This window comes from Strigops habroptila, chromosome 5 (assembly GCF_004027225.2).
Source record: "Strigops habroptila isolate Jane chromosome 5, bStrHab1.2.pri, whole genome shotgun sequence".
In the NCBI taxonomy this organism is placed as follows: Eukaryota; Metazoa; Chordata; class Aves; order Psittaciformes; family Psittacidae; genus Strigops; species Strigops habroptila.
This window is the reverse complement of record NC_044281.2, coordinates 29051954-29076242: the sequence shown is the minus strand read 5'-3', so window position 1 is coordinate 29076242 and position 24289 is coordinate 29051954. Positions and strand designations below refer to the sequence as shown.

General features: G+C 40.1%; 1 protein-coding gene across 3 annotated transcripts in view; it reads left to right on the top strand.

Moving 5' to 3' along the window:
* Nucleotides 1-24289, top strand: part of RASGEF1A (RasGEF domain family member 1A) — a 170686-nt gene that overhangs the window by 124833 nt on the left and 21564 nt on the right. Inside the window, exons 1-2 of one of the 3 annotated variants that reach the window (XM_030485963.1) lie at nucleotides 18300-18340; nucleotides 21412-21591. In XM_030485963.1, the coding sequence (XP_030341823.1) occupies nucleotides 21418-21591 (174 nt within the window). In that variant the 5' untranslated portion in view covers nucleotides 18300-18340; nucleotides 21412-21417. Of the gene's footprint in view, nucleotides 1-18299; nucleotides 18341-18626; nucleotides 18725-21411; nucleotides 21592-24289 lie in introns of those variants that run through there. The other 2 variants (XM_030485965.1, XM_030485964.1) reach the window with 2 other exon arrangements.

The following is a 24289-nucleotide window of genomic DNA, read 5'->3' as shown; positions in this document are numbered from 1 at the left end:
GAATTTCATATATTTAAGCCCCTGGAGGAAGCAAATAGGTTAGGAAACTGACAGTGAAAAATAACTGATTGAAAGTAAGTCTGATTTTCTGATACAATTTTTAATTCTGTTTTTAAAATGAGAAACAGGTCTTAAAATGAAATAATCTGCAAAAGCAATACCAAATCAATTTAGCCACTAAAGGGCAAGAAGTTAGGAAAATATAGGCTAGGAATAGTCTGGCCAAAGCTTCATTTGCTTTCAGGGACTGGGCATGTTTATCATCAGTGATAGACATCCTATTACAGTTTTTCACCAAGAAATAATGGAAAAGAAAATTACTACTTTTCTTTTCTTTTTTTAATGCAAGTAATAGATTGTCTTACAACACAGATTAACTGTATCCTAAAACTAGCACTGTGTCTTAGCAATACACACACTCAATTTTTGAGAATATACTAGAATAGCCGTAAGACATAAAGGATAACATTATTTATCTCATATGCTGATGATGCATTCAGAGGTAAAGCTGAATAACATCTATCACTAGCTTTGGTAATAATTTTAAATTAGAAGAGTAAGCCTGCACTACTTATAGAGAAGGGAGATGGGCAAGTTAGGACAACAAAGCAACAGCTAGCAAGCAAAGCAACAGCTGAATGTTTTGCTATCCTGAGGTGGGGTATGACTAGACCACAGTTCTCTCTGCAGTGTACCCAGGACCCTGGGAGCTGCAGAGACTATGGACACATTACAGCAATTTCCAGGTTTCTCTGGCTTGTACTATGGGCATCCACATGCGTTTCAGGACTACAAAACAGACAACAGTACTGAATGTTTCCCAATTATAACCAGACTCTAGTTTGGACACATTATTTGTATTACCTTCTCCCACATCTTTTGACCTTACTTTTGCCACAGAAAAAGCGCTCTGGATACTTAAATGACAGAAGGAACTGGTATCCCTTACATTTTTCATTTCTGGAGGGCTTAAGGGAGGAGTGGGGACAGAGAAATAGAGATATTTATTTCTCTAAACTAAATAGCTTAAGTTTAGAGAAAGGACTGTAAGCAACTAAAGCTTTGGCTCTTGCAAAACTATAGTCAGTGTGATTAATGGTTCAGGAATCATATTAAAGTGCAATAGCTTTCCCTGTAGACTGGTGATACCCAGGAGACAAGAGTCTTTGAATGAGAACATTAAATTTGATTTGTGTATTCTAAAGAGATACATAATAATCTCTTCATTTAGACAGATCTCTCTATAAAAGCAGCATCTTCCCATTTTGATCAAAAATTAAACAAGGAAAAGTAAATAAAGAAGTCAGGCTGTCTAAGCCCATGAAAGAAAGGGAGAATCTGCATGAAGCAGTCCTCTTGTAATTAATAACAACAAATTGATAGGCATTACAGCTGTTTAGCACTTTCCAATATTGTGACTCAGAAGTGCACTGTAAAAGCTGTACACTCTGCTAACAGCTCCTCTCTTAAAGACTTGTTTGTGCTGAAGAAAACTTGTCAATGGACTGAGTAAAGAGGGATTTAGAGCTTCAGTTATGGCTGGGCAAAGATAATATCTCCGAAACTTTGGGGGTTGAGGAGTTCACCCTAACTACTTCATACTTTCTCACCATTCAGACCAAGCAACAATCATCAGCCATTTGATGACTGAGCTTAATTTTTAGGCAACAGACTCTAGCAGGCTACTGACTTGTTAAAGAATACAGGGAAATCCATAAAAATGAAGATTAAACGCAGAGTACACACAAACACAGATGTAAATCAGCACAAAACCAGTGCTCCAGGCAGAGGTGCCCTTACCAGGCTCTCCCACCTTGCTGATGGCTTAGTAAAGCTGTGTTCTGGTGACAGCAAGCTCACATTTCACCACAAGTTTAGCAACACTCTCTGCACCATAGTCACTGATTAATGTACTGACCATTGACTCATTAACCTCAGCGGTAACAAAACAAAAAGCAAAGGCTCACAGCCCCAAATTTTAAATTGGTTTAAGGATGGACCTTCCTGTGTGGCAATGATGGGACTTGCAGAGTTGTCTGTGTGAATAAACACAGGCCTTTTTTATCCCCCTCCTTAGCCTTTTCTGAAATTTAGTAGCAATAGAAAAGTAAATAGGTAACTGTTCCAACACAGCCTTAAATAATTCAAAGGATCACATTCTTTGCCTACCTGAAAATCCAGAGCAGCCCATGCGACAGTAAACAAACTTTTAATCAATTCTAAAATAATAAGAATAGAGAAGACAGATGACAGTAAGATTTAATTTAATTTAATTTCTACTGGGCAGAATGTGAAAGAGCCTGGATGCCTCTCTCAGACAACTGAAATAGGAATGCAAGTTCTAACTAAACTTCTTCCGGGCACAGCTGCAGGGAACAGTTCACAATCGAGCAGTCATTGAAACATGCCATTTGCTGTGGGCATAATGCAGTTTTAACCACTGCAAAGAACTTCAGCTATGCCTAGGAGTTTTGCTCTTCATGGCAAGCTCAACTGGAAAAACCCTGAAAAAAAAGCAGATCCTTGCACCATAAGGGGCTTGAATGATCTCTCTACTTCCAGCCAAGCAAGGCTGAAAAATGGAAGTCAAATGTTCAGAAGACACTGGGGGCTTGGGAAGAAAGAGGAGGCAACTAGTTGAAGTTCCAGACCACCCAGGCCCTCCTTTCAGCCCCACGATCCACCTAATGTGTAATCCAGACCAGCTGCTTCCACTTTTGTCTTCCTCAGTTCCCCCACATGCAACACAGAAAGGCTGGGGACTGCACCCAGGATGCCTGGTTTGCTGCACCTTGCTGCCTGGTTTTGGCACAGCTGTGTGATGGGGCCCCAAGGCACTCCTGCAGCACACATGCACACACAGATCAGTCGGTGATAGGTGTGTTGTGAGAATTAACCTGGAGTTTCAGTGGCTTGTTTGAAGTACAAGGGAACACTAGCTACATTTCAAAGCCATGTTAGCGCCAAGCAATGAGAGATGAGGAGTTTTATGCTTTAAAAGCTTTGCTTTCCTAATTTTTCAAAAGGCAGAGAGTAGAGAGTAGATCTGCGAGGCTGCACAGCCAGCTGGGAAGCACTGAGGCACGAGGCTCTGTGGGACGCTGAGCTCCCCAGGCAGGCTAAAGGAGCACAGCAGCCACCCCAGGAGCCTGGTTACAGGAGTAGCTAGAGTTCACATCCTGAGCACAGTGCTGGCAAGCAGCAGCTCTCTTCCCTGATTTGCAACAACAGCAAGGAAAGAACTGCTGCCTTTATAAACTTTATAAACTGTCTTTATAAACTATAACTGCTGTCTAGTATAAAAACAAGCCTGGAGAGCAGAAGTGAACACTTCCCCTCTGCTGTGTAGGCTGCTATGGAGCATGCCAGCAGGCACTGCCACTGAGCAGCTGGAAGAGTTGGCACGAGCAGGAGCACAAATACGTAGCCTTAGGGATATTCACCACTGACACAGGAACAACCTGTGCGCCAGTGCCTGAGTCACAACAAACCGGCACTCTGTTTGGCAGACTTGAGTCGCTTGCTGCAGTGATGTGCTTTGCAATGCACCATCAACTTATTACTGCCACAGTGCTACTGACCTTCACTTGGGACACCTTCATACGTATGTTCTGATCCAATTATTTTCAATCCTCAATTAAGTTACTTTAGGCATGAAAAGCAAAAAGAAATGGAATGGGAGAAGAGGAAAACACAGTTGTTCATGCCTATAATCTTACAGCTATATCTGTAATTCCAATCACAAATTATTCTTTTACATGATTGTCAGGCAGAGAGAGCTACTGCCAATACTTCATGCCCTGGTTTTGAGCACTCACAACTTCTTTTTAAATTAGCAAGCAATCAGCACCCACAGCAATTAACATCACATACACAGTACTCCAGTTGAGCAATCTCTAGTTGTTCTTCTCTCCCATGAAAATTTTTATTCCACAGAGCTTGTTTTGACAAGTTATCTCTTTTTTATTCAAGAATTCTAGGTACTTTTCACTGAGTTTCAAACAGATTTTCAGTTTCAGTTAATCATGATATACTTGAGGTGTATGTACTATCAATATAAAGCAACAAACAGAGCTCAAAAGCTTGTTTCTTCTTTCTTATATATTATGACATTTTCTCCTGATTCCACCAGGGAAATTAACAGAAAATTTTTTACTATCAGTTATGCATTAATAAGAAAAATATAACTCAAGTGGAATGGATCTAAAGACCAACAGAACTCTGAATTTGGCTATTCAGTCTGAATTTGTGTATTGAAATGACAACTGAAGCTGCCTGATGTCAAAGGCACTATCAAAACCTCAACCAATACTCAGCTACACTGAATCTATAAAGCACACATTTCTCATCAATTCCCACTCCTTTTCAATTCACATTCCCACACACAAAGCATCTTCCCCCATACTTGTCACAGCAAAGTAATTTACATTTACATATGTGCTTGTAGCAGGCGTGGCACCAAAACACTGTTCCCCGGACCAAAGTATTATATAAGACACCATCCATAGAATAACAACTGGATACCTGTCCTGTGCAAGCTTGGGGCCCATCTGATAGAAGTCACATATGATGTCTTTCCTCACTGGTTCATTCTCTCCTTGAGAGTAACTATTCCTTCAACAGTACAGACATAGCATAGATACAGACATAGTAAAAAAAAAAACAAAACCCAAACCCTTTTCTTAAATAATGACAAAGAATGCCTTTATTTCTGACAATACGTGGAATGAAAACATGCAATTCCCAGTGGGGTGGGGTGTTGAGGTCATATTAATATTTATAATATAGAATTAGTGCAAAAAATATCAACCAGTAGAATCTCCCAAACCAAGCATGTATCACATATAGGTTAAGATACAAGCACATATAGATAATGAGGTTTTTACCAAAACTGAGCTAAGTTACAAGGAGCTAAGGAGATTTTAACATTTGAGGTGGTAATGTAGTTTGGACCAAAAGAGAGAACAGCAGCTGTTCCAGTAAAGCTTTACATTTGAATTTCCAGGGTTTTTTGTAACCCCTGAAAACTCAAAACAAAACTCAGCTGGTGTGAACTGAAACGAGGTTTCAGTGAAAATACTATGAGCGGAAACCACTGAGCCTGAGTATCAAAACCAATGTTTGGACCTGCACTGTGCACATGCTTAGCAAGCCTGACTACGTTAGTTTTCCTTGCCTATAGTTCTAAGCCCAACTAATTTTTTTCACTGAAACCAAAGGTTTTGGGGCCAGGGAAAGGAGGGAGTTAATTTGAAATTACATCTTTTAATGAGCAAATAAAGATCAGGAACCTCAGAGACTACTTATGCAAGACCAGGGAAATTACCTTTGCATGTTTGGTTTTCAAGAGATGAAGGGAGGAAAGAGAGAAATAGAGCTATGGCCAGAGTGGAGAAATTTATGAGAAATGCAACTTGTGTGGTTCAGGCAGCTTCAGGGAGTGCTGAAAGATTTCAGAAGGTGAACAGATTCCTTTCTCATTAATGAAGGGGCCCTGACTCTAGATCTGCTGAACTCAGTCTGAGTGGAAAGCTATTCAGCTCTCTCCTTTGATTGAAAGCATGAGCCTGTTACTTATGAGCTCTTGGTAGCTTTCCTTTTAATAGAAAATTGGGGGAAGGGGGAAGAAGATGCCTGGAAGAGAGGAAGGAAAAGATGAGTAGCAAAAAATGCTGGCAGCTGAAAATGGGACTTTGCAGGACAGGCCTTTGGGGAAAGGTTAAAAGCTTACAAGGTAAGTGATGCCTTTCCTGGGCTGTTTTTTTTCACCTTATTGTTACCAACATGTTAAGAAGAAAACTCTGCATCTTCAATCCACCCATACCCTCCTACTTTCTCATAGTCTTACCAATTTATTTATTCTGCTAGCATTGAACTGAAAAGAAATTGCTGATTTTCAATTTTCTTTCTGGTGGAGAGCAGCTGTATTTGAATAATGCTAAAAAATATACTAAATAAATAAACTCCTGACCATCTTCACTGCTGCAACAGGGAACATGCAGCTCTAAATTGTAAACAGCCGCAAGCTCTCATCAGACTTTGTGTGGGCTTGAAATGTTCTTTTAGTCCTTTGCAGCTGAAAGCTGAACACAGATTATCATTAAAAGATTATGAAAGATGATATTGGGACATTTGCCATAACTGTATAGGAATGCTTCTCAAAGCGATCAGAAATGCAAGCAGATAACTTAGCAGAAAACTCAGTTTTGAGGATGGTATTGCCAGCTTGATGCTTCTGTTAAAGGTTGCCTTATTATATTTAAGACAAAAAAAATCTTCTAAACTGAGTAGACACCTTGCTAAGAAACTGAACAGGCAACTTCAACATAAATCTAAGTACTACCTATGTGTATTGTTATGGGTCATAACTTCAGTGCTGTAACATTTGAAGTGGTATGATCTTGATTTGGGAGCTCCTAGGTATGTAGATTATTAGTAGTCACTTTGACAGAGATAGTATATCAGATTTTAAAAAAAGGTAAAATCTTTAATTTTTTATTTTTGCGAGGCATGTTGATGAGACAATTTGTATCTGCATTTAAAACACAATACATAAAGAATCTGACTTCAAAAGTCAAGTGTATCATCACAATGTAAAGGAAGGGATTATAAGGAAAAACAGTGGTAAAAAGAAAAAAAAAAGACGAGTTAGCTCAGTAATGAAAATAGTGACTTGTGATTGCCAAAAGAAAGAGTAATATGGCTTACTGCAAATTAGCCATAACATGTAAAGCACTAGTCCTTTACATGTTAGGGTTCACTAGATTTTCAGGGTTTTTTTAGGAAACCAGTGGCATTTCAAGCCATAAACTTGCTGTGCATCAAAGGCTAATTCAGCAAAACAGGACCTTGCACACTGCATCCTCCCAAGCAGTACACAATTACCCAGCACATCCCACCACTTCAACAGTAAATATCTTCTAATTCTCACTTCACTCCTTAGCAGTTTCACCTGAATTTGTGTCAGGTTTGGAGGGGGAAAGGAGGAAACGGGTGTTAGTAGAAGAAAAGCAAATAAAGGATACCTAGTATATCTGGAAGTGTTGACTATTTCTGCATAATGGTCTTGCAGCACCAAAAGGGAAGGAGTGATTAGGTAACACAGAAAATCAACCTTTACTTGGGGCTTTCTGTAAAACCTGCTGAAGTCACTTAGATGAATCCTTTTGCCTCTAGTGAGCTTTGTTCTAAGACCCAAATCTGCATCATTGGACATGCTTAACTATGGCACCCCTTTTATAAGATCATTAGGAATTTATCGTCCATCATTTTTGGAAGAAGAATGGGGAATCACTAGCAGAACAGTATTTCCTCACTCTTTAAAACACACACATACATATACCATAACAGCAATGCTGACTGCTGACTTGACGCTCTCTGATATGTGAACATATAAGACAATTGGAGACATTCCAGTTATCTCCAAAGTTAGGCCAAAATTAATAGTTATGAATAATGTATTAGGTTTTAGTAGCAACAGTAATGCTGAGCAGAATAAAAATGAAAGTTTAGCTTAGCTGTGAATATGTGAAACAGGTAAGCAACACACTGCTTCCTTAAACAGATACACTGGAATGGTACATCCTCACAAGTTCAATTCACAAAACATATGTCAAAACAGAGTTTTGTGACAGGTTATAAATTGCTTTCAGATGCAATTCAGATGGTTTTGGGATAATATTAGAAAACAAAGTTTTTTGTAAAATTTCCTCTAACTTGTTAATGAGGCTGTTCAGAAGAAATAGTCATTATCAAAACCCTTGTCACTTACCATAGTGGCCTAGGAATTGATTCTGGTCAAAAGATGCATCTTAGGAGGTTCATTATCCAACACATAGGTCAACACACTAGCCCAGATCCTCAAAGGGTGCTAAGCAGTCTATTTCCATTAATTTCAGAAAGCTTACTAATTTCGTGAAAATCTAACACTTTAATTAAGGACTAAATGACTTCCAGGCAGTAATGCTTCTAGTTGGAGAAGTTATTATTGCTTGGATGTCTGCGTTATGTTCCAGATAAAGACGTCCAGTGTGCACTCCATCACTGCCTTATATTCCTGCAATGCTACTTCACTTTGTGAATTTTGTGAAAAAGATTGCATCTCAGAAGATGATCATGATAGTGCAGATTGTAAGAACATGATACACATCGTTCCTTCTTTGGTTTTTGTACTCTTAACAGGGACCTGTTTTCCATTATCTACCTTGTATCTTCATCATTCTTTGTAATTGTGGGTGATCTGAAGTAAGCCTTTCCAGTTAGGCAATGGCTGGCACTTACACACAGTGCCTTGTTATTGACAGTTTTGGCAAGGGTAACTGACAACAGGCCAGAGATGATTTTTAATGGTTTGTGCATAGTTATCTGTACTGTTATTCACAGATGCCCTTGTTGAAATCCTGTGTTGCCTTTTTTCACTTACTTCAGATTAAGTTTGCTATTGTTTTGCAAACCGTAAAAACAAAGTGACTACATAAACCAATCCAATATTCTGTAGATTTTTAGTAGCAGTAAATAAGCTTTAACAACAACAACAAAATGTATCACTCAATAGACTCATTGGGAACTACAAAACAGTAAAGCACACATTTCAACAAATTCATAGAACATCTGTTATAAAAGTTAACTAATGTACTAGCTATTATGAATTATTGTTTTTTATATCATGCAATGCTAGGGCAATTCTAGGCTTTCATTTACTTTAGGAATTAACCACCAATAAAAACATTAGTATATACAGTGCTTTTCATTTTTTGTTTTAGAGTCACAATTCCATTTACTTGAACCAACTGCTCCACTTGAACAAACCTTTCTTCAGTTGATGTAGGTGTGAGAGGGGGTAGGCATTTGACTTCATCTACTAAGGGCATAAAGCAGGATTGTGCTCAGTTTACAACAGACATGTTTACACTGCCAACACTTGAGTGCCTCTATAGTCTCAAATTTCTCCTGCATCACCCAATTTTTATGCCAGTGAAACAGTAGATCCAACAAGAAACACAGAAGTAGGAATAATGCAATTTTTTTCCCCCCTTTTATGGGCTACACTTGCACAACACAGAATATGACAAGAAATTCCTCAGTCTACATACCTAAGTGATGCAATGCAGACTGGCACGTGATCATGGGAGATTTTCGTCTATAATGTTTAATATTATTCTCATAATCATTCTTGGAACAACATAAAACGAAAGAATATAGTGTCTCTAGTTAGATAGAGAACTCTCCTGATTAATGTATGTCTATAAAACATTTACACCAAAAGCACACAATAAAGCATTTTTATATCTCACTGGTTAAAATTTTATTAGACTTCATTAATGAATTTGAAAAGATAGTTATTTAAGTAACTTAATACATTCACAACACTTCATGTGAACCAGGCTGTATTTTTTACTTCAGCATTAGGCTGTTTGATTTCCTTTTAGTTAAATCTATAGCACTACTAACTCCCAGTGGGACTTCTGGTAAATTTAGGATTTCTAGCTCACCTTTGCTATGTACATGTTCTGTGGGAACTGCTAATGAGACAAGAGGAAACTATAAAATGCTCATAAAGAATTGGTCTCCTACACAAGAAAAAAGTTTTGGTGAACATTTTGAAATTATCAATCAGTACCACAACACTGCTAAGTCATTACTATTAAATGGCTTCATTTGAAGGCAAGGCACTCTGAAGTTATTTTCCTGAATACAGGAAAATGTAAGAGTACTACTACCTGATCAAAACTCCCATGTAATTAGGAAAGGGCATTATGAATAGACTGCCCAGGAAATCTGCCATGACATAGAAAGCTGCTGCTTTTAAACCACCAGCTCAAATCTCGCTCAGACTGTGGATAACTGTGTATCAGTTCAGGACATATATGAACAGCAGGGAGGTATGGGGGACTAAGCAGCAGAAAATGGCTTTCACTCTTGCTACCCAAAGTAGTTGAAACCTTTTTTGTTGTTGCTACATGTTTTAATTATGTAATCTATGTGTATGTATACATATATATGAGCATGAGCTTTACATAACATTTTACATTTTGCATGTACAGAGATGCCAGTTTGTTTTGAACGTTTACAGAGAGAAAACTAAAAAGCAGAGTTGACTATATTTTCCTAAACAAATGGAGGTCACTCTTCTGAACACCACTTAATAACTCTTCATTACATTTATTTTTATTGCAGCCATTTTTTACAGATGGTTATCCGTTTCACAAACCCAGCCTATACATCTCCATAGTTGCTCTCCTCAGATACAGCTACAATCTGGACTCATTTCTATCCTGTCTAGGTCTAGAAAAAAAGGTAGTTAGGAAGCAGGAAATACAAGGAAAATAGCATCAACCACAGGAGGATTCTTGGAATTCTACAGAGATTACAGACTTCTGAACTGTAGTTCCAAAAATCTTTCACCAACATGACTATTTACTTTAGCAAGCTTTGGCATCCCTGCACAAATCAAAAATATAGTTAAATTATATTTTTTTATATAAATATATATTTTTATATATATATATATATAAAGACCAGCAAACAAATACAGATTAGTTTTTAAAAAGTCTCCTGAGCTAAGAGTAAAAAAAAGCTCTGCCCGTTGTATGCACAACTTTTGCAGACACAAGAACCTGGTCTAATAGGGAACTCATGCAAGCACCAGAAGGATCAAGCTTCCCTTGGGGAAAACAATATCAGTTTAAAGTTTCCCACATGTTCATGCCTGGGGAATCCCCTTTGAAGTTGCTAGATGATGTGACATCTCTTTCATGCCACTGGAGCAAGGCAAACAGCAGCAGTAAGGTTGAAACCCAGACACGTCAGAACATACAGGGCTCTTGAATTTACTATATTTGGTTTGTACTGCTTGATTTTTCTTCTGGTGAAAAGAGGTGGAATAATATATATTGCAACATTGAAGTAAAATAATAAAACAACCTCCCTAAATGGTCTTTAATATTGGTACAATGATCTTGGAAAAGGCAGAGAAATCCAATAAATAGTATTCAACCAACATCAGAATAAATAAATGTTCTGAAAAAAATATATTCAAATGGAAATTATTGAAAACCAGTATCCTCTGATACGGCTATCTTGCAGATGAGTGCCAGCCCTAAATGGCAAAGCCAAACAGGTTCAAGGCACACATTGCTCTTACATCATAAATCATCTGAGTTGTGACTTGATCAATACAGAGCTCAGGGAAAGTAAAAGCTCCAGAAAGATACTCAATCTTTTTTAATTTGTAGTTCATTTATTATTTCCTTATGCAGACATTGTCATAAAGGGCTGGGCCAAAATAGCTCCGTCATATTAGTTCTTTGACTGATTTATGTCAGGATGCTTTAGCGAAACAGAAGACTAAGTAATTGTTCAGTTAATTTCACTAGCATACAGGTAGTACAGGCAGCTGAATGAATTTATATATATTTTTTATTTCTTTTACTTTCAACTTTCATGCATATATATAGCAGGGGGTTTGTTCAACTGCAGATTAGTCCTCAGCTTAATCCAGTGCAAAAATGACCATACTGGGTTTTTGGTGTTTCATGTTCAGTAATTTATGCTTGGACAGTCTGAGGCTCTGTCCTAGGATATGTATGATAGGATAAATATACATATATATGAGACAATAGCCTATATTCTGTACTGCTCAGCATCAACTCAATATATATTTCTTTATTCACTATGTTTGTGATATGATAGTGCAAGTCCTTCCCAAGTAGCTCAAACTATGCTGAAACACACTGTAGCTGATAGTCTCATCTACACGCACGTTTCTAAGCAGGCTTAGGGTCTCATCCATCTGTTCACTAGCTCTTGTTATTCATCAAAATGCTTTTGTAAAGACATTAATTTTTGAATGCTGAATTTGGTTACAACTTCTTGCTAAAATTTAACTATATTTAACTTTATTTTCTCAATGTTCTCCATGCCTTTTGCTCATGATATCATTAAGATAATAATACCTTGATTCTATTCTAAATAAAGTTATTAGAATTAAACCAACAACTGTTAACTGCCCTGTAAACTGAGTAGATTTTAGCCTACCCTAAAACTTCCCTAATAACTGCTGCTGAATTTCTTGGCTGTCTCAAAGAATCCAAGCAGTAGACTGTGTACAGAAATTGAATCAGTATTTCAGGTAAGACAGATACATCACACGTTTCATAGAAATTTGTTTGTACGCTAGTACAGCTGCAAGACAGTTACTGCAAATGAGCTCATCAGGCCATCATTTCTTTCCATCAGCTGTAAAATAAAATTTGTAAAACCAAAGAGACTGAAAACAGGAAAGAAAAAAAAAAAAAAAAATTTGAACCCATCACTGACCATAATGAATCTTTCAAAATACCTGTGGGAATGCTAACAATGTTGCTGTCGTAGATTCTGCTAAAGCAAACAGAAGGTTGACTTGTTAGACTGGCAATTTTAATCTACTAATTGTGATGCCCTGAAGCTTACAACGCTAAAAATAAATTTATTTCTTGTTGAGCTGGTTAAAAGAAATAGCAACCCATGTGCATTTACAAAAATATCATATCAAGAAGATTGACATCAGCAGACACGCAGATTTTTCTTCCCCTGGGCACCAAATTGCTGATGTATGTACATGCTCCCTTCTTGGCATAATTGATTTTCACTTTCTGCACGGTGGCACATTCTTGGAATAGCTGGTATTGAAGCAAGCATGAATATGCAAGTGAAGGACACACTAGCTAGCATAAGACCAGAACTCCTTCATCTTGAACCCAAGCTTGAACTCAATTTAAAATAGAATATCAGTTGCTTTTAAATATTCAGCTTAAAAAGACCCTAAATAAAACTAGTAAAAAGAGTGCATATTACATTAACATACATCTGTTCTTCCACATTATAGCCAAAACCAGACCATATTACAAACGTTAAAACCAGCTTTTTTAATGCTCTTCCTGTTCTTTCTCGGAAAAGAAAACGTGAGACAGAGTGAGCAGACTCCATTATCTCCAGAAAACATATAACATGAATAAGAATGGAAGAAATCTACAACTACAGTAGAAGCAGCTGTTCAACTACACCCTGATTGCCTGAATTGTCATTTAGGCATGACAAGTTGTAGCAGTTCCTTTAAGCAGAGCAGGCTAGGCCAACTATCTTGTTTTCTAAGATCTTTTATTTTTATTCACTCTCTGACTAGCTCTCCTCAGATTCCTACAAGATGCTACTTCACTGATTCAAAGGAGGAGTATCACCCCTTTTTACCTCACGCTCCCTTTTTCACCATAGCTGATTCATCCACACCAATCAAGAATATAATGACATCCATGATATATTACAGTGTTGTTTCCCAACTGGATATACTTTAAATCATAACTAGCAGGCAAGATGAATTCCTAAAAACTACACAATTCTACAACTGGAGCATCTGTGAAATCAGGAACCAAACTAACTACACTAGTGAACTTCTTCAGACAGCTGTGCCAAGATAACCATTAAAATCTCAGTCACTAATTAACAGCCACACATCAGTATCATAGGCAACTTGTGTCAGATTATGTTAAATCTCCTGTTTTGGCAGGGGCACAAAAAACCTAGGGATTAGCACCATGTCCTCTCTAAATCCTGGGGAAGAGCTTTCCTTTCAATCCAAGGGGTAGCTGCAGTACTGAGCATCAGTGAAAAAACCAGTTTCACACTGCTCAGCAAACAGTTATTCTCAATGGTGTCACAGTGCTGACCTTATGCCACTGAAAACATAATTTGCTCTGCAGATATGTAACTGAGTTTCCACAACTAGTTTTCCCTTTCAGGTAGAACTGAAAATCGACATAGTGATGAACCACATCTAAGTTGTTCTTATATTTTCAGCTTGGTTTGCCCTAAAAATTGCTGGATATCTCAGGGATAGAGCTGGTCAAGACCTCTTCAGCAAAACATTTTAAGAATGGAAAATGCCATTTTCAAACAACAACATTCATTGGCTCCGACAAAACTTAAGTGTAAAGATTCATCATGCCCCAGGTCAGAGAGAGAGACAAAGGCATGGTCAATAATAACCACAGACTGACGGTTAGAGCGTACAACCACATTTCAGTCTCAAGCTTAAAAAGCTTTGCTCAGTTCAGAACCATGATTTGAAACTCTTTTCTCCCACTCCCATCTGCTGCCAAGTTATTAATGTGCCATCAAGTTATTCTGCAGCATCAAATCTCTGAAATTTAGAAATCTTCAAATTTATCTAAAAGTGGTTTGAGAACAGCTTTCAAATCTTAAAACTTGTATGCAACAAGGAAATCTTGAACATATGTGCAGCCCTACAAATAAGACCAAAACTCTAATGTTCCCTAAAGAAATTTGCCCAAGGCTTTGAAGCTCTACCTACATTATACTCCTTAAACTACAAATTTTTACAAATGGTCCATACTAGCTTGTGTCCATGCAAACGCCCCATCTGAGGCCCCTGTTGTTACTATTTGTGAAGTTTAACGGTATTTCCTGGACAAATTCCCTATTTCAGGACCAGATAAAATAGTTGAGTCTATAACCAAGGCCACCAATCAATAAGCCCCATGAATAGAATGTGCATTTTTAATTCACAATTCTTTTTCATGTTAAATGAGAGTATTAAGCTATATGCCTTAAAGCCTTCCAAAATGCTAGAACCAGCATATACTGCTGTAACTACACTTGTAAAGGTGATGCGCATACAAAACAGTTTCTGGCATCATACTGCTCTGCGGGTATAACGTACTAGTGGAGCAAAATGTAACAGGCAAATACAGTAAACTCTCCATACCTTGGCCACTTTCAAGGCCTGCAGATCTCTGGGTAAGCAGTTCAGCTTCAACCTCAGAGTAAGAAAAAAGGCTATGCGCTAAAACCAAAAGTTGTGCTTCAAAGACCAAAGTGATGTGCTAATTCATCCTACTGTCTATGTAGAAGGGTGGGAAGAGACAGATGAAGACTTGATCCCATTTTGTTATTTAATGAACACCACGAAGAATGCTGTATTCAATGAAGTCCACTTTCCATGCCAACTCCTCTGTTGTTGTCCCTCTGCTCCCCCCACTGCAGATGCCAGTGCTTTAAATAATATTGACATACTCTGTTAGATGCAGCTAAATGTTAATAATAACCAGATCTGTATGGAAGGTAACTAACAACCGACTTGAGTAGCTTGGCAATGAAAACTCTAAAGAAAGAATTTCTAGGAGAGTCCCTTTATACTTGAGGTTATAGCCTCAGATCAGCATTAATGACATTTGTAATTACTTGCTTTTTATAAGTATGGTTACATTTTATATATACACACATTTGAGTGAATCATTTCCAAAATGCTGTTTTCTAAGACCAGTAGAAAAAACTATCAACCTTCTTCCCCGATTCTCACATCTAACTTTATAATCTTCACTCTCCAACCAATTTCTCCCTGACTTTCACCCATTTTTCTTTGCTAATATTCCTTCATTTTACTAAGTTTTTGACCAGCAACTTGCCACTTAAGTGGAGATGCAACTGTACTAGGAAATTGTAGTTAGACATAGTAAAGCAAAAACTTACTTTCTGGATGTGAAAAATATATGAATTAAGCACACCAGTGCGAAAACATCCTTATCAACATCTCACAGATGAATTCCGAGGCTGAAGCAACCTTCAAGGTTAAGACAGTCATGGTATGGCTGCTGCTGACTCACTCTGCAGCAAGATACTCCTCTGACTAGCTGGATTGAACCACAGCAGCGTTGCCTTAAAAGCAAGCTACAGAACAAGTACAGGCTCTGCTGATTAAACTTGCTCTGGGGTCCACCCACCAGTAACATGAGGCAATACCTCATGAAAACATCTCCAAAATGCAATTTGTTGAGGAACAGAGCTTGCATAACTACAAGAATAATTAGACCTGACAGAGTTTCTGTATCAACAGATTTCAACATTCAGAATACAGATAGCTAAAGGTCATCATCCACACTTCACAGAAAGAGAAATGGAAATAAAAGGATAACATGATTCATCTGCTACATGTTATACGAGCTGAATTTAGGTCTTCAGCTTCCCTGATTTATAAAAATTACCTTTCTGACAACATTGCAAGACTACATAAAACAGTACTCCTCCCAAATACGTTTCCCTAAACTTCATTCTCTAACAATCCCCCCAACATTTATATACATAAACATAGGTATGTATATAAACAAGAAATATACACACTCCTTTACGTATACATGTGAAAAAAAACTAAACAGAACCTGCTGGACTGCAGAATGGAGGAGTATGGAAAAACACTTTGATATGGTGCCAATAAGCACAACATAAGGAACTGCAGAGAACAGGATAAGTCTTGGCCCTTTGTCTTTACGTATATTACTTTGGGTTTTATCCAACTATGGCAGGAATCAGCTCCTTTGCAATCTGTACTCTGGAGAAGTACAGTCTGTCAGCTATTCCAAACCTTGGTAGAAACCTTAGGTGCTCTTCATGGTGCTTATTGTGCAGTGGTATTACATGATTTTGCCTATAGACCAGAGCACAGATACATGACTCTTAGAGAAGAGAGAGCGTACCTAGCTAGTATAATTTTCCTTAATTCTATTAGAACATTTCTAAGTTCCTACATTTCTTAATTGCAATGCCAGGATAGATCTAATGTCTGATGTCAAAAAGAAAACCAATAAAAAACAACAAACCCCCAAGCAAATAAAAAAATCACGGGGTTTTTTTTTTTTTTTTTGTTGTTGTTGTTTACAGCAGATTGTATCTGTGACTAGAGCTCAATTAACTACATATGTTTTGCTAAGATTAATGGATGTATGCTTCTACAAGTCTCAGCAAATATTTGAGTAAGGTGGGAAAACAGATTAGCACAGGAACAGAACGAGATCTGATACTTGTTTTTCATGCGTACTTATTTGTAGGTTTTCTGGGGTTATTCTTATGTGTAAATATTAAATGAGTTATTAGAAGGTATTCATAGCCGTCAGAAAGAAATGTTTATTATACAGGGTTAGCCTATGAATTCCTACCTCCTGCTTTCAATAGTCTTTTATAAAGATCTCAAAGACATTTGAATAGGACTTGACAAAACTTGTCCCATGCCCTCCTCTAGCGTTTCACACTAACATCCTAATGTGGTACTGCAGCAGGTCAGACCACTAGATTCAAAGCTCATACCACCTGGGACTTCCTTGGTGTCCAAAGCAGGCAGCATGTAAGAACTGAGGAAAGCCTCAGAGTAAACAGGTATCAGATCTGCTACAACACCTGCATCCTCTAGAGGAGTACAGCTAAGATATGGGAATGAGACTAACAGCGAAGCAAACTCAGCAGGGAGGAAAAAGACTGACTTTTCAAGTTTTTGTATAAGAGAAAAATCTCATTTTAAATAAGGAAAATAAACTCTATTAGATCTCTTAAGGCTTGGAAACCAAGAAGGAATTTAGTATGCGAGCAGTAAAGATGACAAGTAGCTCCAGATCTTTTTAAAATTAATGCGTGTTTAGAATGGATGACAGTGCTTGTCCTCAAATGGTGAGCAAATGTGAATATATTTCTTGTACTTTTGCGTATGTGCATGTTCCCAGACTGATCTGCCCTGCCCACCTAAACCATACTTGCATGCTTACTTCCAAAAAGGCTTTTCCCACGTTAATCACCATGGAAACCAGTGAAGCCTTCTGCTATATGTTCAAACAGAGTCATTAGATAAATAAGTGTAATAATAAATTTTAAATTAATGAATGCCTGGATACAATGGGGCAAACACAAAAACATCCCTATTCAAGTAAAATGAGAAACAGGATGGGAAAGGTACGTTCATGTGGGGGAAGGCTGCAAAGATGGCAACCCTCACTTGCTCGTAGGGGTAGAGGCAAGGGAGATTGCGGGGTGGTTGAATGTACCCACCAAGTGTTTCCATGGGAGATCAGGCTCTAGATATGCACTCAAGCCTGCGTATGAAACAACAGGGGCTGGTCCACTGCCAGCCCTGCAGTTTATGACCAGCCCTGAGCTATCAGATGACTGGCCTGGGCAATTTGGAAGGAGAAACAACTCTGGCAGAAAGAAGAATAAAAACAATAATTAGCAGGGAGGGTTGGGCGGCATCCCTTCAGTGCTGCAGCAATTACGGCGGGTGCTACCACGCGTGCCCGCATAAACAGCTTAACAGCGGGAAAGCACCGCGTCCCAACTCTTTTGGGCCACGTCTCCCGCACCGCCCTGCACAAGGCCGCGCCGCGTGAGGAGCGTGGCCCCGCTGGGAGCCGGGCTGGCCGGCTGCCACCTCTATGCTGTGCTGCGCCGCGCGCGGGAGCTGCCGGGGAATGGGATGATGGGATGGGAGCCCCGCAGCCCACCGCAGGTGGGAGGGGGCACGCAGGTGAGGAGTTTTCGGAGAGCCACGCGGTACCTGGGGAACGTTTTTCTAGGGGAAAACGACCAAACAGGGAACAAAATCAAACACAGAAGTACGGCCGAGGCAGCGAGCCTAGTGCCGAGGAACGCGGTGACAACCCCTCGCAGCGCACAGCGCTCACCCCCGGTCCCCCCTCCCTCCCCCGCGCCGTTGACTCGGCTCCGTTTGAACCGGCCACGCTCGCACTCAGCCAACCGGGCGCGGCGCTGGGCCCTGACGTCACGGGCGGCGGGAGCGGAGCCGGGCGGGCGGCAGCTCCGCCGCGGGCGGGCAGAGCTGTCAGCCGCGGTGCCGCCGGCGCTGCCGCCCCTGTCCCCGCGCATGTACACGTCGCCCAGGAAAATGAGGGTAAGCGCGTCGGGTCTGCCAGTCACTGCGGTGGCGACCCCCACCCGCCATGTGCGGGCACCGCGGGGCTCAGTAACACCGAGAGGGAGAGCCCCGTAACGGGCAGAGGGACGGGTTGGGTTTGCCGCAGAACTTCGCTGCGGCGGATCCAGCGCACCGCTCGCTGCAGCTGGAGCCCGCCGCCCGCCAGCGTCTCCCGCGGCCAGCAGCGGCCGAACGGGGTGATGCAGAGTGGCCGGGGGCAGCCTGGGGCACCGGGATGGCTCACCGCCGCCAGGAGGGCACAGGGGGCGGCAGGTGCTGCCCGAGCACGCCGGCCGCCGCCTCCCGCCCCGGGGAGCCGGGGGCTCGTGCGTGTGGCGAGCACGGCGAGTTTCGGAGAAGCGTGTGGATTGCAGGGGCTGAGGGCGCTGCGGCTCCGCGGAGGTGTTACCTCCCCTCCCCGCGGGGCTGCCTCCTCCCAGCGCGGCGGGAGCCGGCGGGTCCCGCGGCTGCCCTGGGGAGGCTGGGGATGGCACAGCAAGGGACGGGTGCCGGTGACAGCAGCCAGCCCCGCTGGGAGAGCCGGGGCTCGGCTCCCGGCCCTCGCCACTCCGCGACGGTCGTTACAGGCTGCTCCCGGAAAGGGTCTTGGAAACCAAAACTGATGCAACAATAGACATGCTAAAGGAGTTTAAAGCACTTGATGGCAAAACCGAGATACGTTTCTCCTAAAGCATCTTTTCAGTGGGTGCTTAGTTAGTGATTAACTAATCTTAAAACCCTGTGCAACTTCGTATTATTAGCCAGAAGTGCTCATCACAGCCTGTCCAGCCTGAGAAGTAGCTTTCGGCTCTACTGCTATGGACCTTAAAAGGGAAAAAATACACATTACTGGCGAGTTACATAGTATGCATAGCACAGCTGGCTGCTTCATCATACGCTCCAGTGATTTCTCAGATTGCTGCGTACTGCAAAGCTTAGGCCTAACTGATTGATCTGTGAAATACTGAATAACCTTAATGCCTGTTTGTGCAGAATCATCATTTTTCATTCCATTTGATATGCCGTTAGATTGTGCGTTTTCTGTTTTATTTGACTCTAGGTCCTGAACTTCTGCAACTGAACTCCTCAGAGTAGTCTCCCTGGTCGCTATTAAACAGCTCCTATATTTTACCTTACAGCAAATTACACTTCTCTTGTATCTGTATCACATATGAATACGTAAAGGTCTTCTGGTTAAAGCCACAAAGCAGTTCTACTTAATACATAAGTAAATCTGTCACCTTGATGAACAAGTATTGTTAATACAGGTGGTTTTTTTTTCCTTTCCTTACCAATGCATCTAGCATATTTACCATCTGAGCTTAAAACCAAAAAAATGTTGTATATCCCAGGTTGTAAATATGAATGATCACTTTGGGGAGTTAGAGAGAAAGAATGTGCCTTGCATTAAAAGAATACAAAGTAGAGTTTTGCTCCGCAATTGTTTCAAGTGCTACCTAAAAATAATAAATAGAATTGAAGGGTTTCAGTTCTTAAACTAGTTTCTGAAATATAGCTAAAGAGAGGACATATGCTAAGAGACAAGTGCAGTTAGATACAGCTGTCACTTTAAAGGTACTGGTAATAGCCTGATCCTTTTAGCTACCTAAGTGCTTTTTGGGGTGTGACAATGTTTGTTTCACAGATGGTGAGACAGCAGCTAAAGAGTTAACGCTGCCTTCTTTTCACTTTACCTTCTAAACAGTCTTAACTATTTCAGCAGCCAGGGGGAACTGTTTTGATACTGTGCTCTTTGATAATATGCCAGTATTTTCAACCTTTACATACAGTAGCAGGATGTTTTGTTTAGCCTTCTGCACATATTTAAGCTGTAGCCAGTTTAAAACAAACAAACAAAAAAGCCCCCACAGTTTACTCACAGTTGGTAACTACAGTATACTGATACAGCTCGTGGCAAAGGGGAGGGAGGTGGAGACCCCAAACCTTCCTGTGGTCTTTGTATTGCAACAGCAGGTTTGTTTCCTAAGCAAAAATCTCCAGAGACTGTTATTAGAGTTGTATATTACAGTATATGTCATAGCGTTCAGTTTCACCCAGTTCATGGTTTTATGTACCAAAAAAAGGGCAATTTTGTTTAGACGGTATGTCCCCCACTGTTTTCAGTGATATCTATGCGCAGATGGTGATGCGCTTATGTTAAGACCTGGACTACATGTAACTACAGAAGGGGTTGAAGGATTTGTCATCACAAGTCAAGTATTTTGGCCAAAGATCTGACTTCAAAAAAGTAAAAAGAGGGACATAAAGGCACAGTATGTTTTGTTTGTTTGTTCAGTAAGGCACTGCTTCGGTATCTTTGAAATTCAGAAAGCATATTGCATTTTCATCCCTGTACAGTTTTATGCAGAAAGAGCTGGGGGACAACTGGGGAGAAAGGAGAAATCATGTACAGCAAAGAAAATTTTTACAGCTTCTGCATCTACAGCCTAAGTGACATTGTTTTACATGCATTTCAAACCCCAAAGCCAGCTTACAAATGTGTGACTGCTTGGATTCAGAACGTAGCTCGAATGCCCAGGCTGCATTCAGTCAAATATGTAATTGTGTTTAATGTATGCCTCTCTAAAACCCACACATAATACACCCTGAAAGAAAGCTTAACCCTCTTTTTGTTTGGGTTTTTTTTTTTGCTGGTTCTGCAGGAAACTATGCCCCAGACACCAATATTTTCCAGCATGCTTGGTTCCAGTTGTAGTGGGCAAGTGCAGCCAGATATGGGAGAGAGGTGTGTGGACCCTGTTTATCAGGATGGGAACCTTGTTTCTGGATCACTGGAGGCCTTGATAGAGCACCTGGTGCCCACCATGGACTATTATCCAGATGTAAGTAGCCACTGAAGGGGTTCTCTTTCTTCCCACAGTTTTCTTGCATTAGTATCTGCACTGGTACTTCCTCAAGAAATTCTACCTCCATCATATTGAAGATTAAGATGTAGGCTAAAGATGGACTTATTTTACTTGTAATACTCATTCACTGAAGATGTTGCTCAATGGGGATACTCTCCTTTGTGTTTTTAAATGAAAACACTTGTTACAAAGATAAAGCCATGTTGAACCCAAATGGGTGCCTTAAGAACCAATTAAAAGCGGCATTAGCCACAAAATTTTCAATCCCTCTAAGGTGCTTTAGCTCTAATGCAGCCAAGATTAACTACTAACCAGCTCCTGCCTAGTGAAGCAGACCTGAAATCAGTTTTAGTTTTGTTGTTGGGTTGTTTGTTTCAGGTTTTGTTGTTGTTGTTTCGTTTTTCTAATTCTATGCATCTTTTAGGCCATCAGGAAAAAAAAAATAATAATTTTTAATTAAAATGCTTGCTTTCTCAAGCCATTTGAATGGGCCGATACTGTTATGTATGTATGTTTCTGAGCCTGAAAATGATTTTGCAGCTGATTAAACATCCTTAGTGCAGTCCCCTGAAGTAAATACCACTTATAACTCCAGGGCATGCAGTAAGATTCTGAACCAAGGATATTACTAAGAGAGCACTTGATCACTTAAAATTATCTCTTGTCCCCGTTAGTGAAAGACGTTATTTAAACAAGTTGCCAAAGATCAGAGAGGCTATATAGATACATTCCATTTGAGCTCTGAAAAAGTGGTAGCTATGGCAGAAACATCCCAGCTCTTTGTAAAGACTAACAAGGGTTAGGAAACTGCAATCACTATTAACGTGTATGTTGGACTTTACACTTGCCATAGTGTTAAGTAGCCATGCAATATCTTGTATGTTTCTCAGTCCAATTAGTGTAGAACTTTTTACTGTGGTTTCACATCAGTCACAATAAAGTCCTTCCAAGCTCCCACGTATGCACCACTCATCTTCATAATCACCATGCACAAAAAAAAAACTCCACATATGGTATAAACAGCAGAATTGCCAGCTATCGTCAGTAGAAGATTAAAAAAAGCAAAACCAGGAGATTTTAATATTTCAGTTCAAAAGTAAGCCTAAACCTTTCATTTAGATATGGCTAAGATACAATTTCACTACCTTTGACAGATGCTGACTTAGTACTAAGTCCTTCATAAGGCACAGAGGGATAACCATTGTTAGATACTGAGTGTCTGGTCTCTGCCCCCGAATGAGTATTGTAGAACAGACGCGCAGAAGAAAGCAACGGGTAGAGCTAGTATGGTCTACCACTGGAACAGCTTTAGGCAGCTGTAGTTAAGTTGTCCAAGGAGTCCGTTCCCATGTTTTATGTGTTCCTAGAATACAGTTACTTGCTGCTTGGATTTCTGGACTACAGCCAAGATTTTTAAGTAGCTGCTAATACATATCCCTTATTGTCACTTGTAACGTAAGATCTATTTATAACAAAACTACTCTGAAAATGGTTCCAGAAGGTGAGCATTACTTAAGGGGTCTACAAGTTATTTTGGAATGCCGCTAGTTTACATGGTGCTATCCCACACCCCATGCAAGTGAACACTGCAAACCAAGCCCTCATAGACTCCACCCCAGGAGGCTGCAGTTTAAATAGACGGCAAGCTGACAGCTGAGAGAGGTACAACAGAAGCAATCAAGGGAACTCTAGGAAAAGAGAGAGAGAAAACAGCATTAAACGAAATTCATCTCCTTTACAGCAGGACGCATTCTTTTAGTTAGATCACCCAATTCAGCTGAAAGGATTAATTATAAAATGAGTAGATAAATAAGCTTTGAACAACATAAAGAAGGAGCTGTATTTCAGTTACCTTTAAATCCAAGTTTTCTATTTCAGTTAAGTTACATACTTATACTTAATTTCATGTTCATTTCTATTTTTAGGGAAGTTGCCACAGGGGGTTAGTGATAGCCATTTAAGCTGATATTCTGTCAGAAGAGTAGCCAGTACTTGCGTATTCAAGAGAAAGGTACAGGCACCTCTCAGGTTCATGTCTCTGGCTACACATGCAAAGAAAGGCAGCAAGGCACCACCAATTAATTCACACCAAGAGAAGCTATTGCTAACATTAGCAGAGATTACCTTAGTTTCAGAGTGACATATCTGTACGTTGCAGTACTCATCCAAATTTTTGGATTAGTACATCTGAGCACAAGGCTTAGAAGGCATTCCCGCCTGTGTGGACATGCCGCTGAAGATCACAGTAACCTTCCAGACAGAAAAGAAAAAGGGGCAGGGAGAAAGCAAACACAGAGTATCTTTCTGTGCTGGTTACAGAGGCAAAACAAGAATTTGCCATGTTGGCAGAACACGAGACAGGCAAAGGGAGGATGGGAAAGATAAGGGCCTACATTTGTGTCCTGCTCTTTGGAGGCTTGTTTGTGTACAGGGACTTGTTCAGCACATTGAAAAATGTATACTCATGAGACGAAGGAGTTCGGGAGGTTAGGAATGGAATGTACCAGTCTGCAACCCTTGTGCCCAAGCAAGAAAACGTTTCAAGAAAATATTTCACAAACAAGAAGTTCCAGAATGAGCAGTGAGTGCACAAAGAAAATATTTTTCTTTCTTTTCCCCTCCTGCTCGAGAAGACATCAGTGCATTCTTCGGGCAGAGAGTAACAATTCCTTCT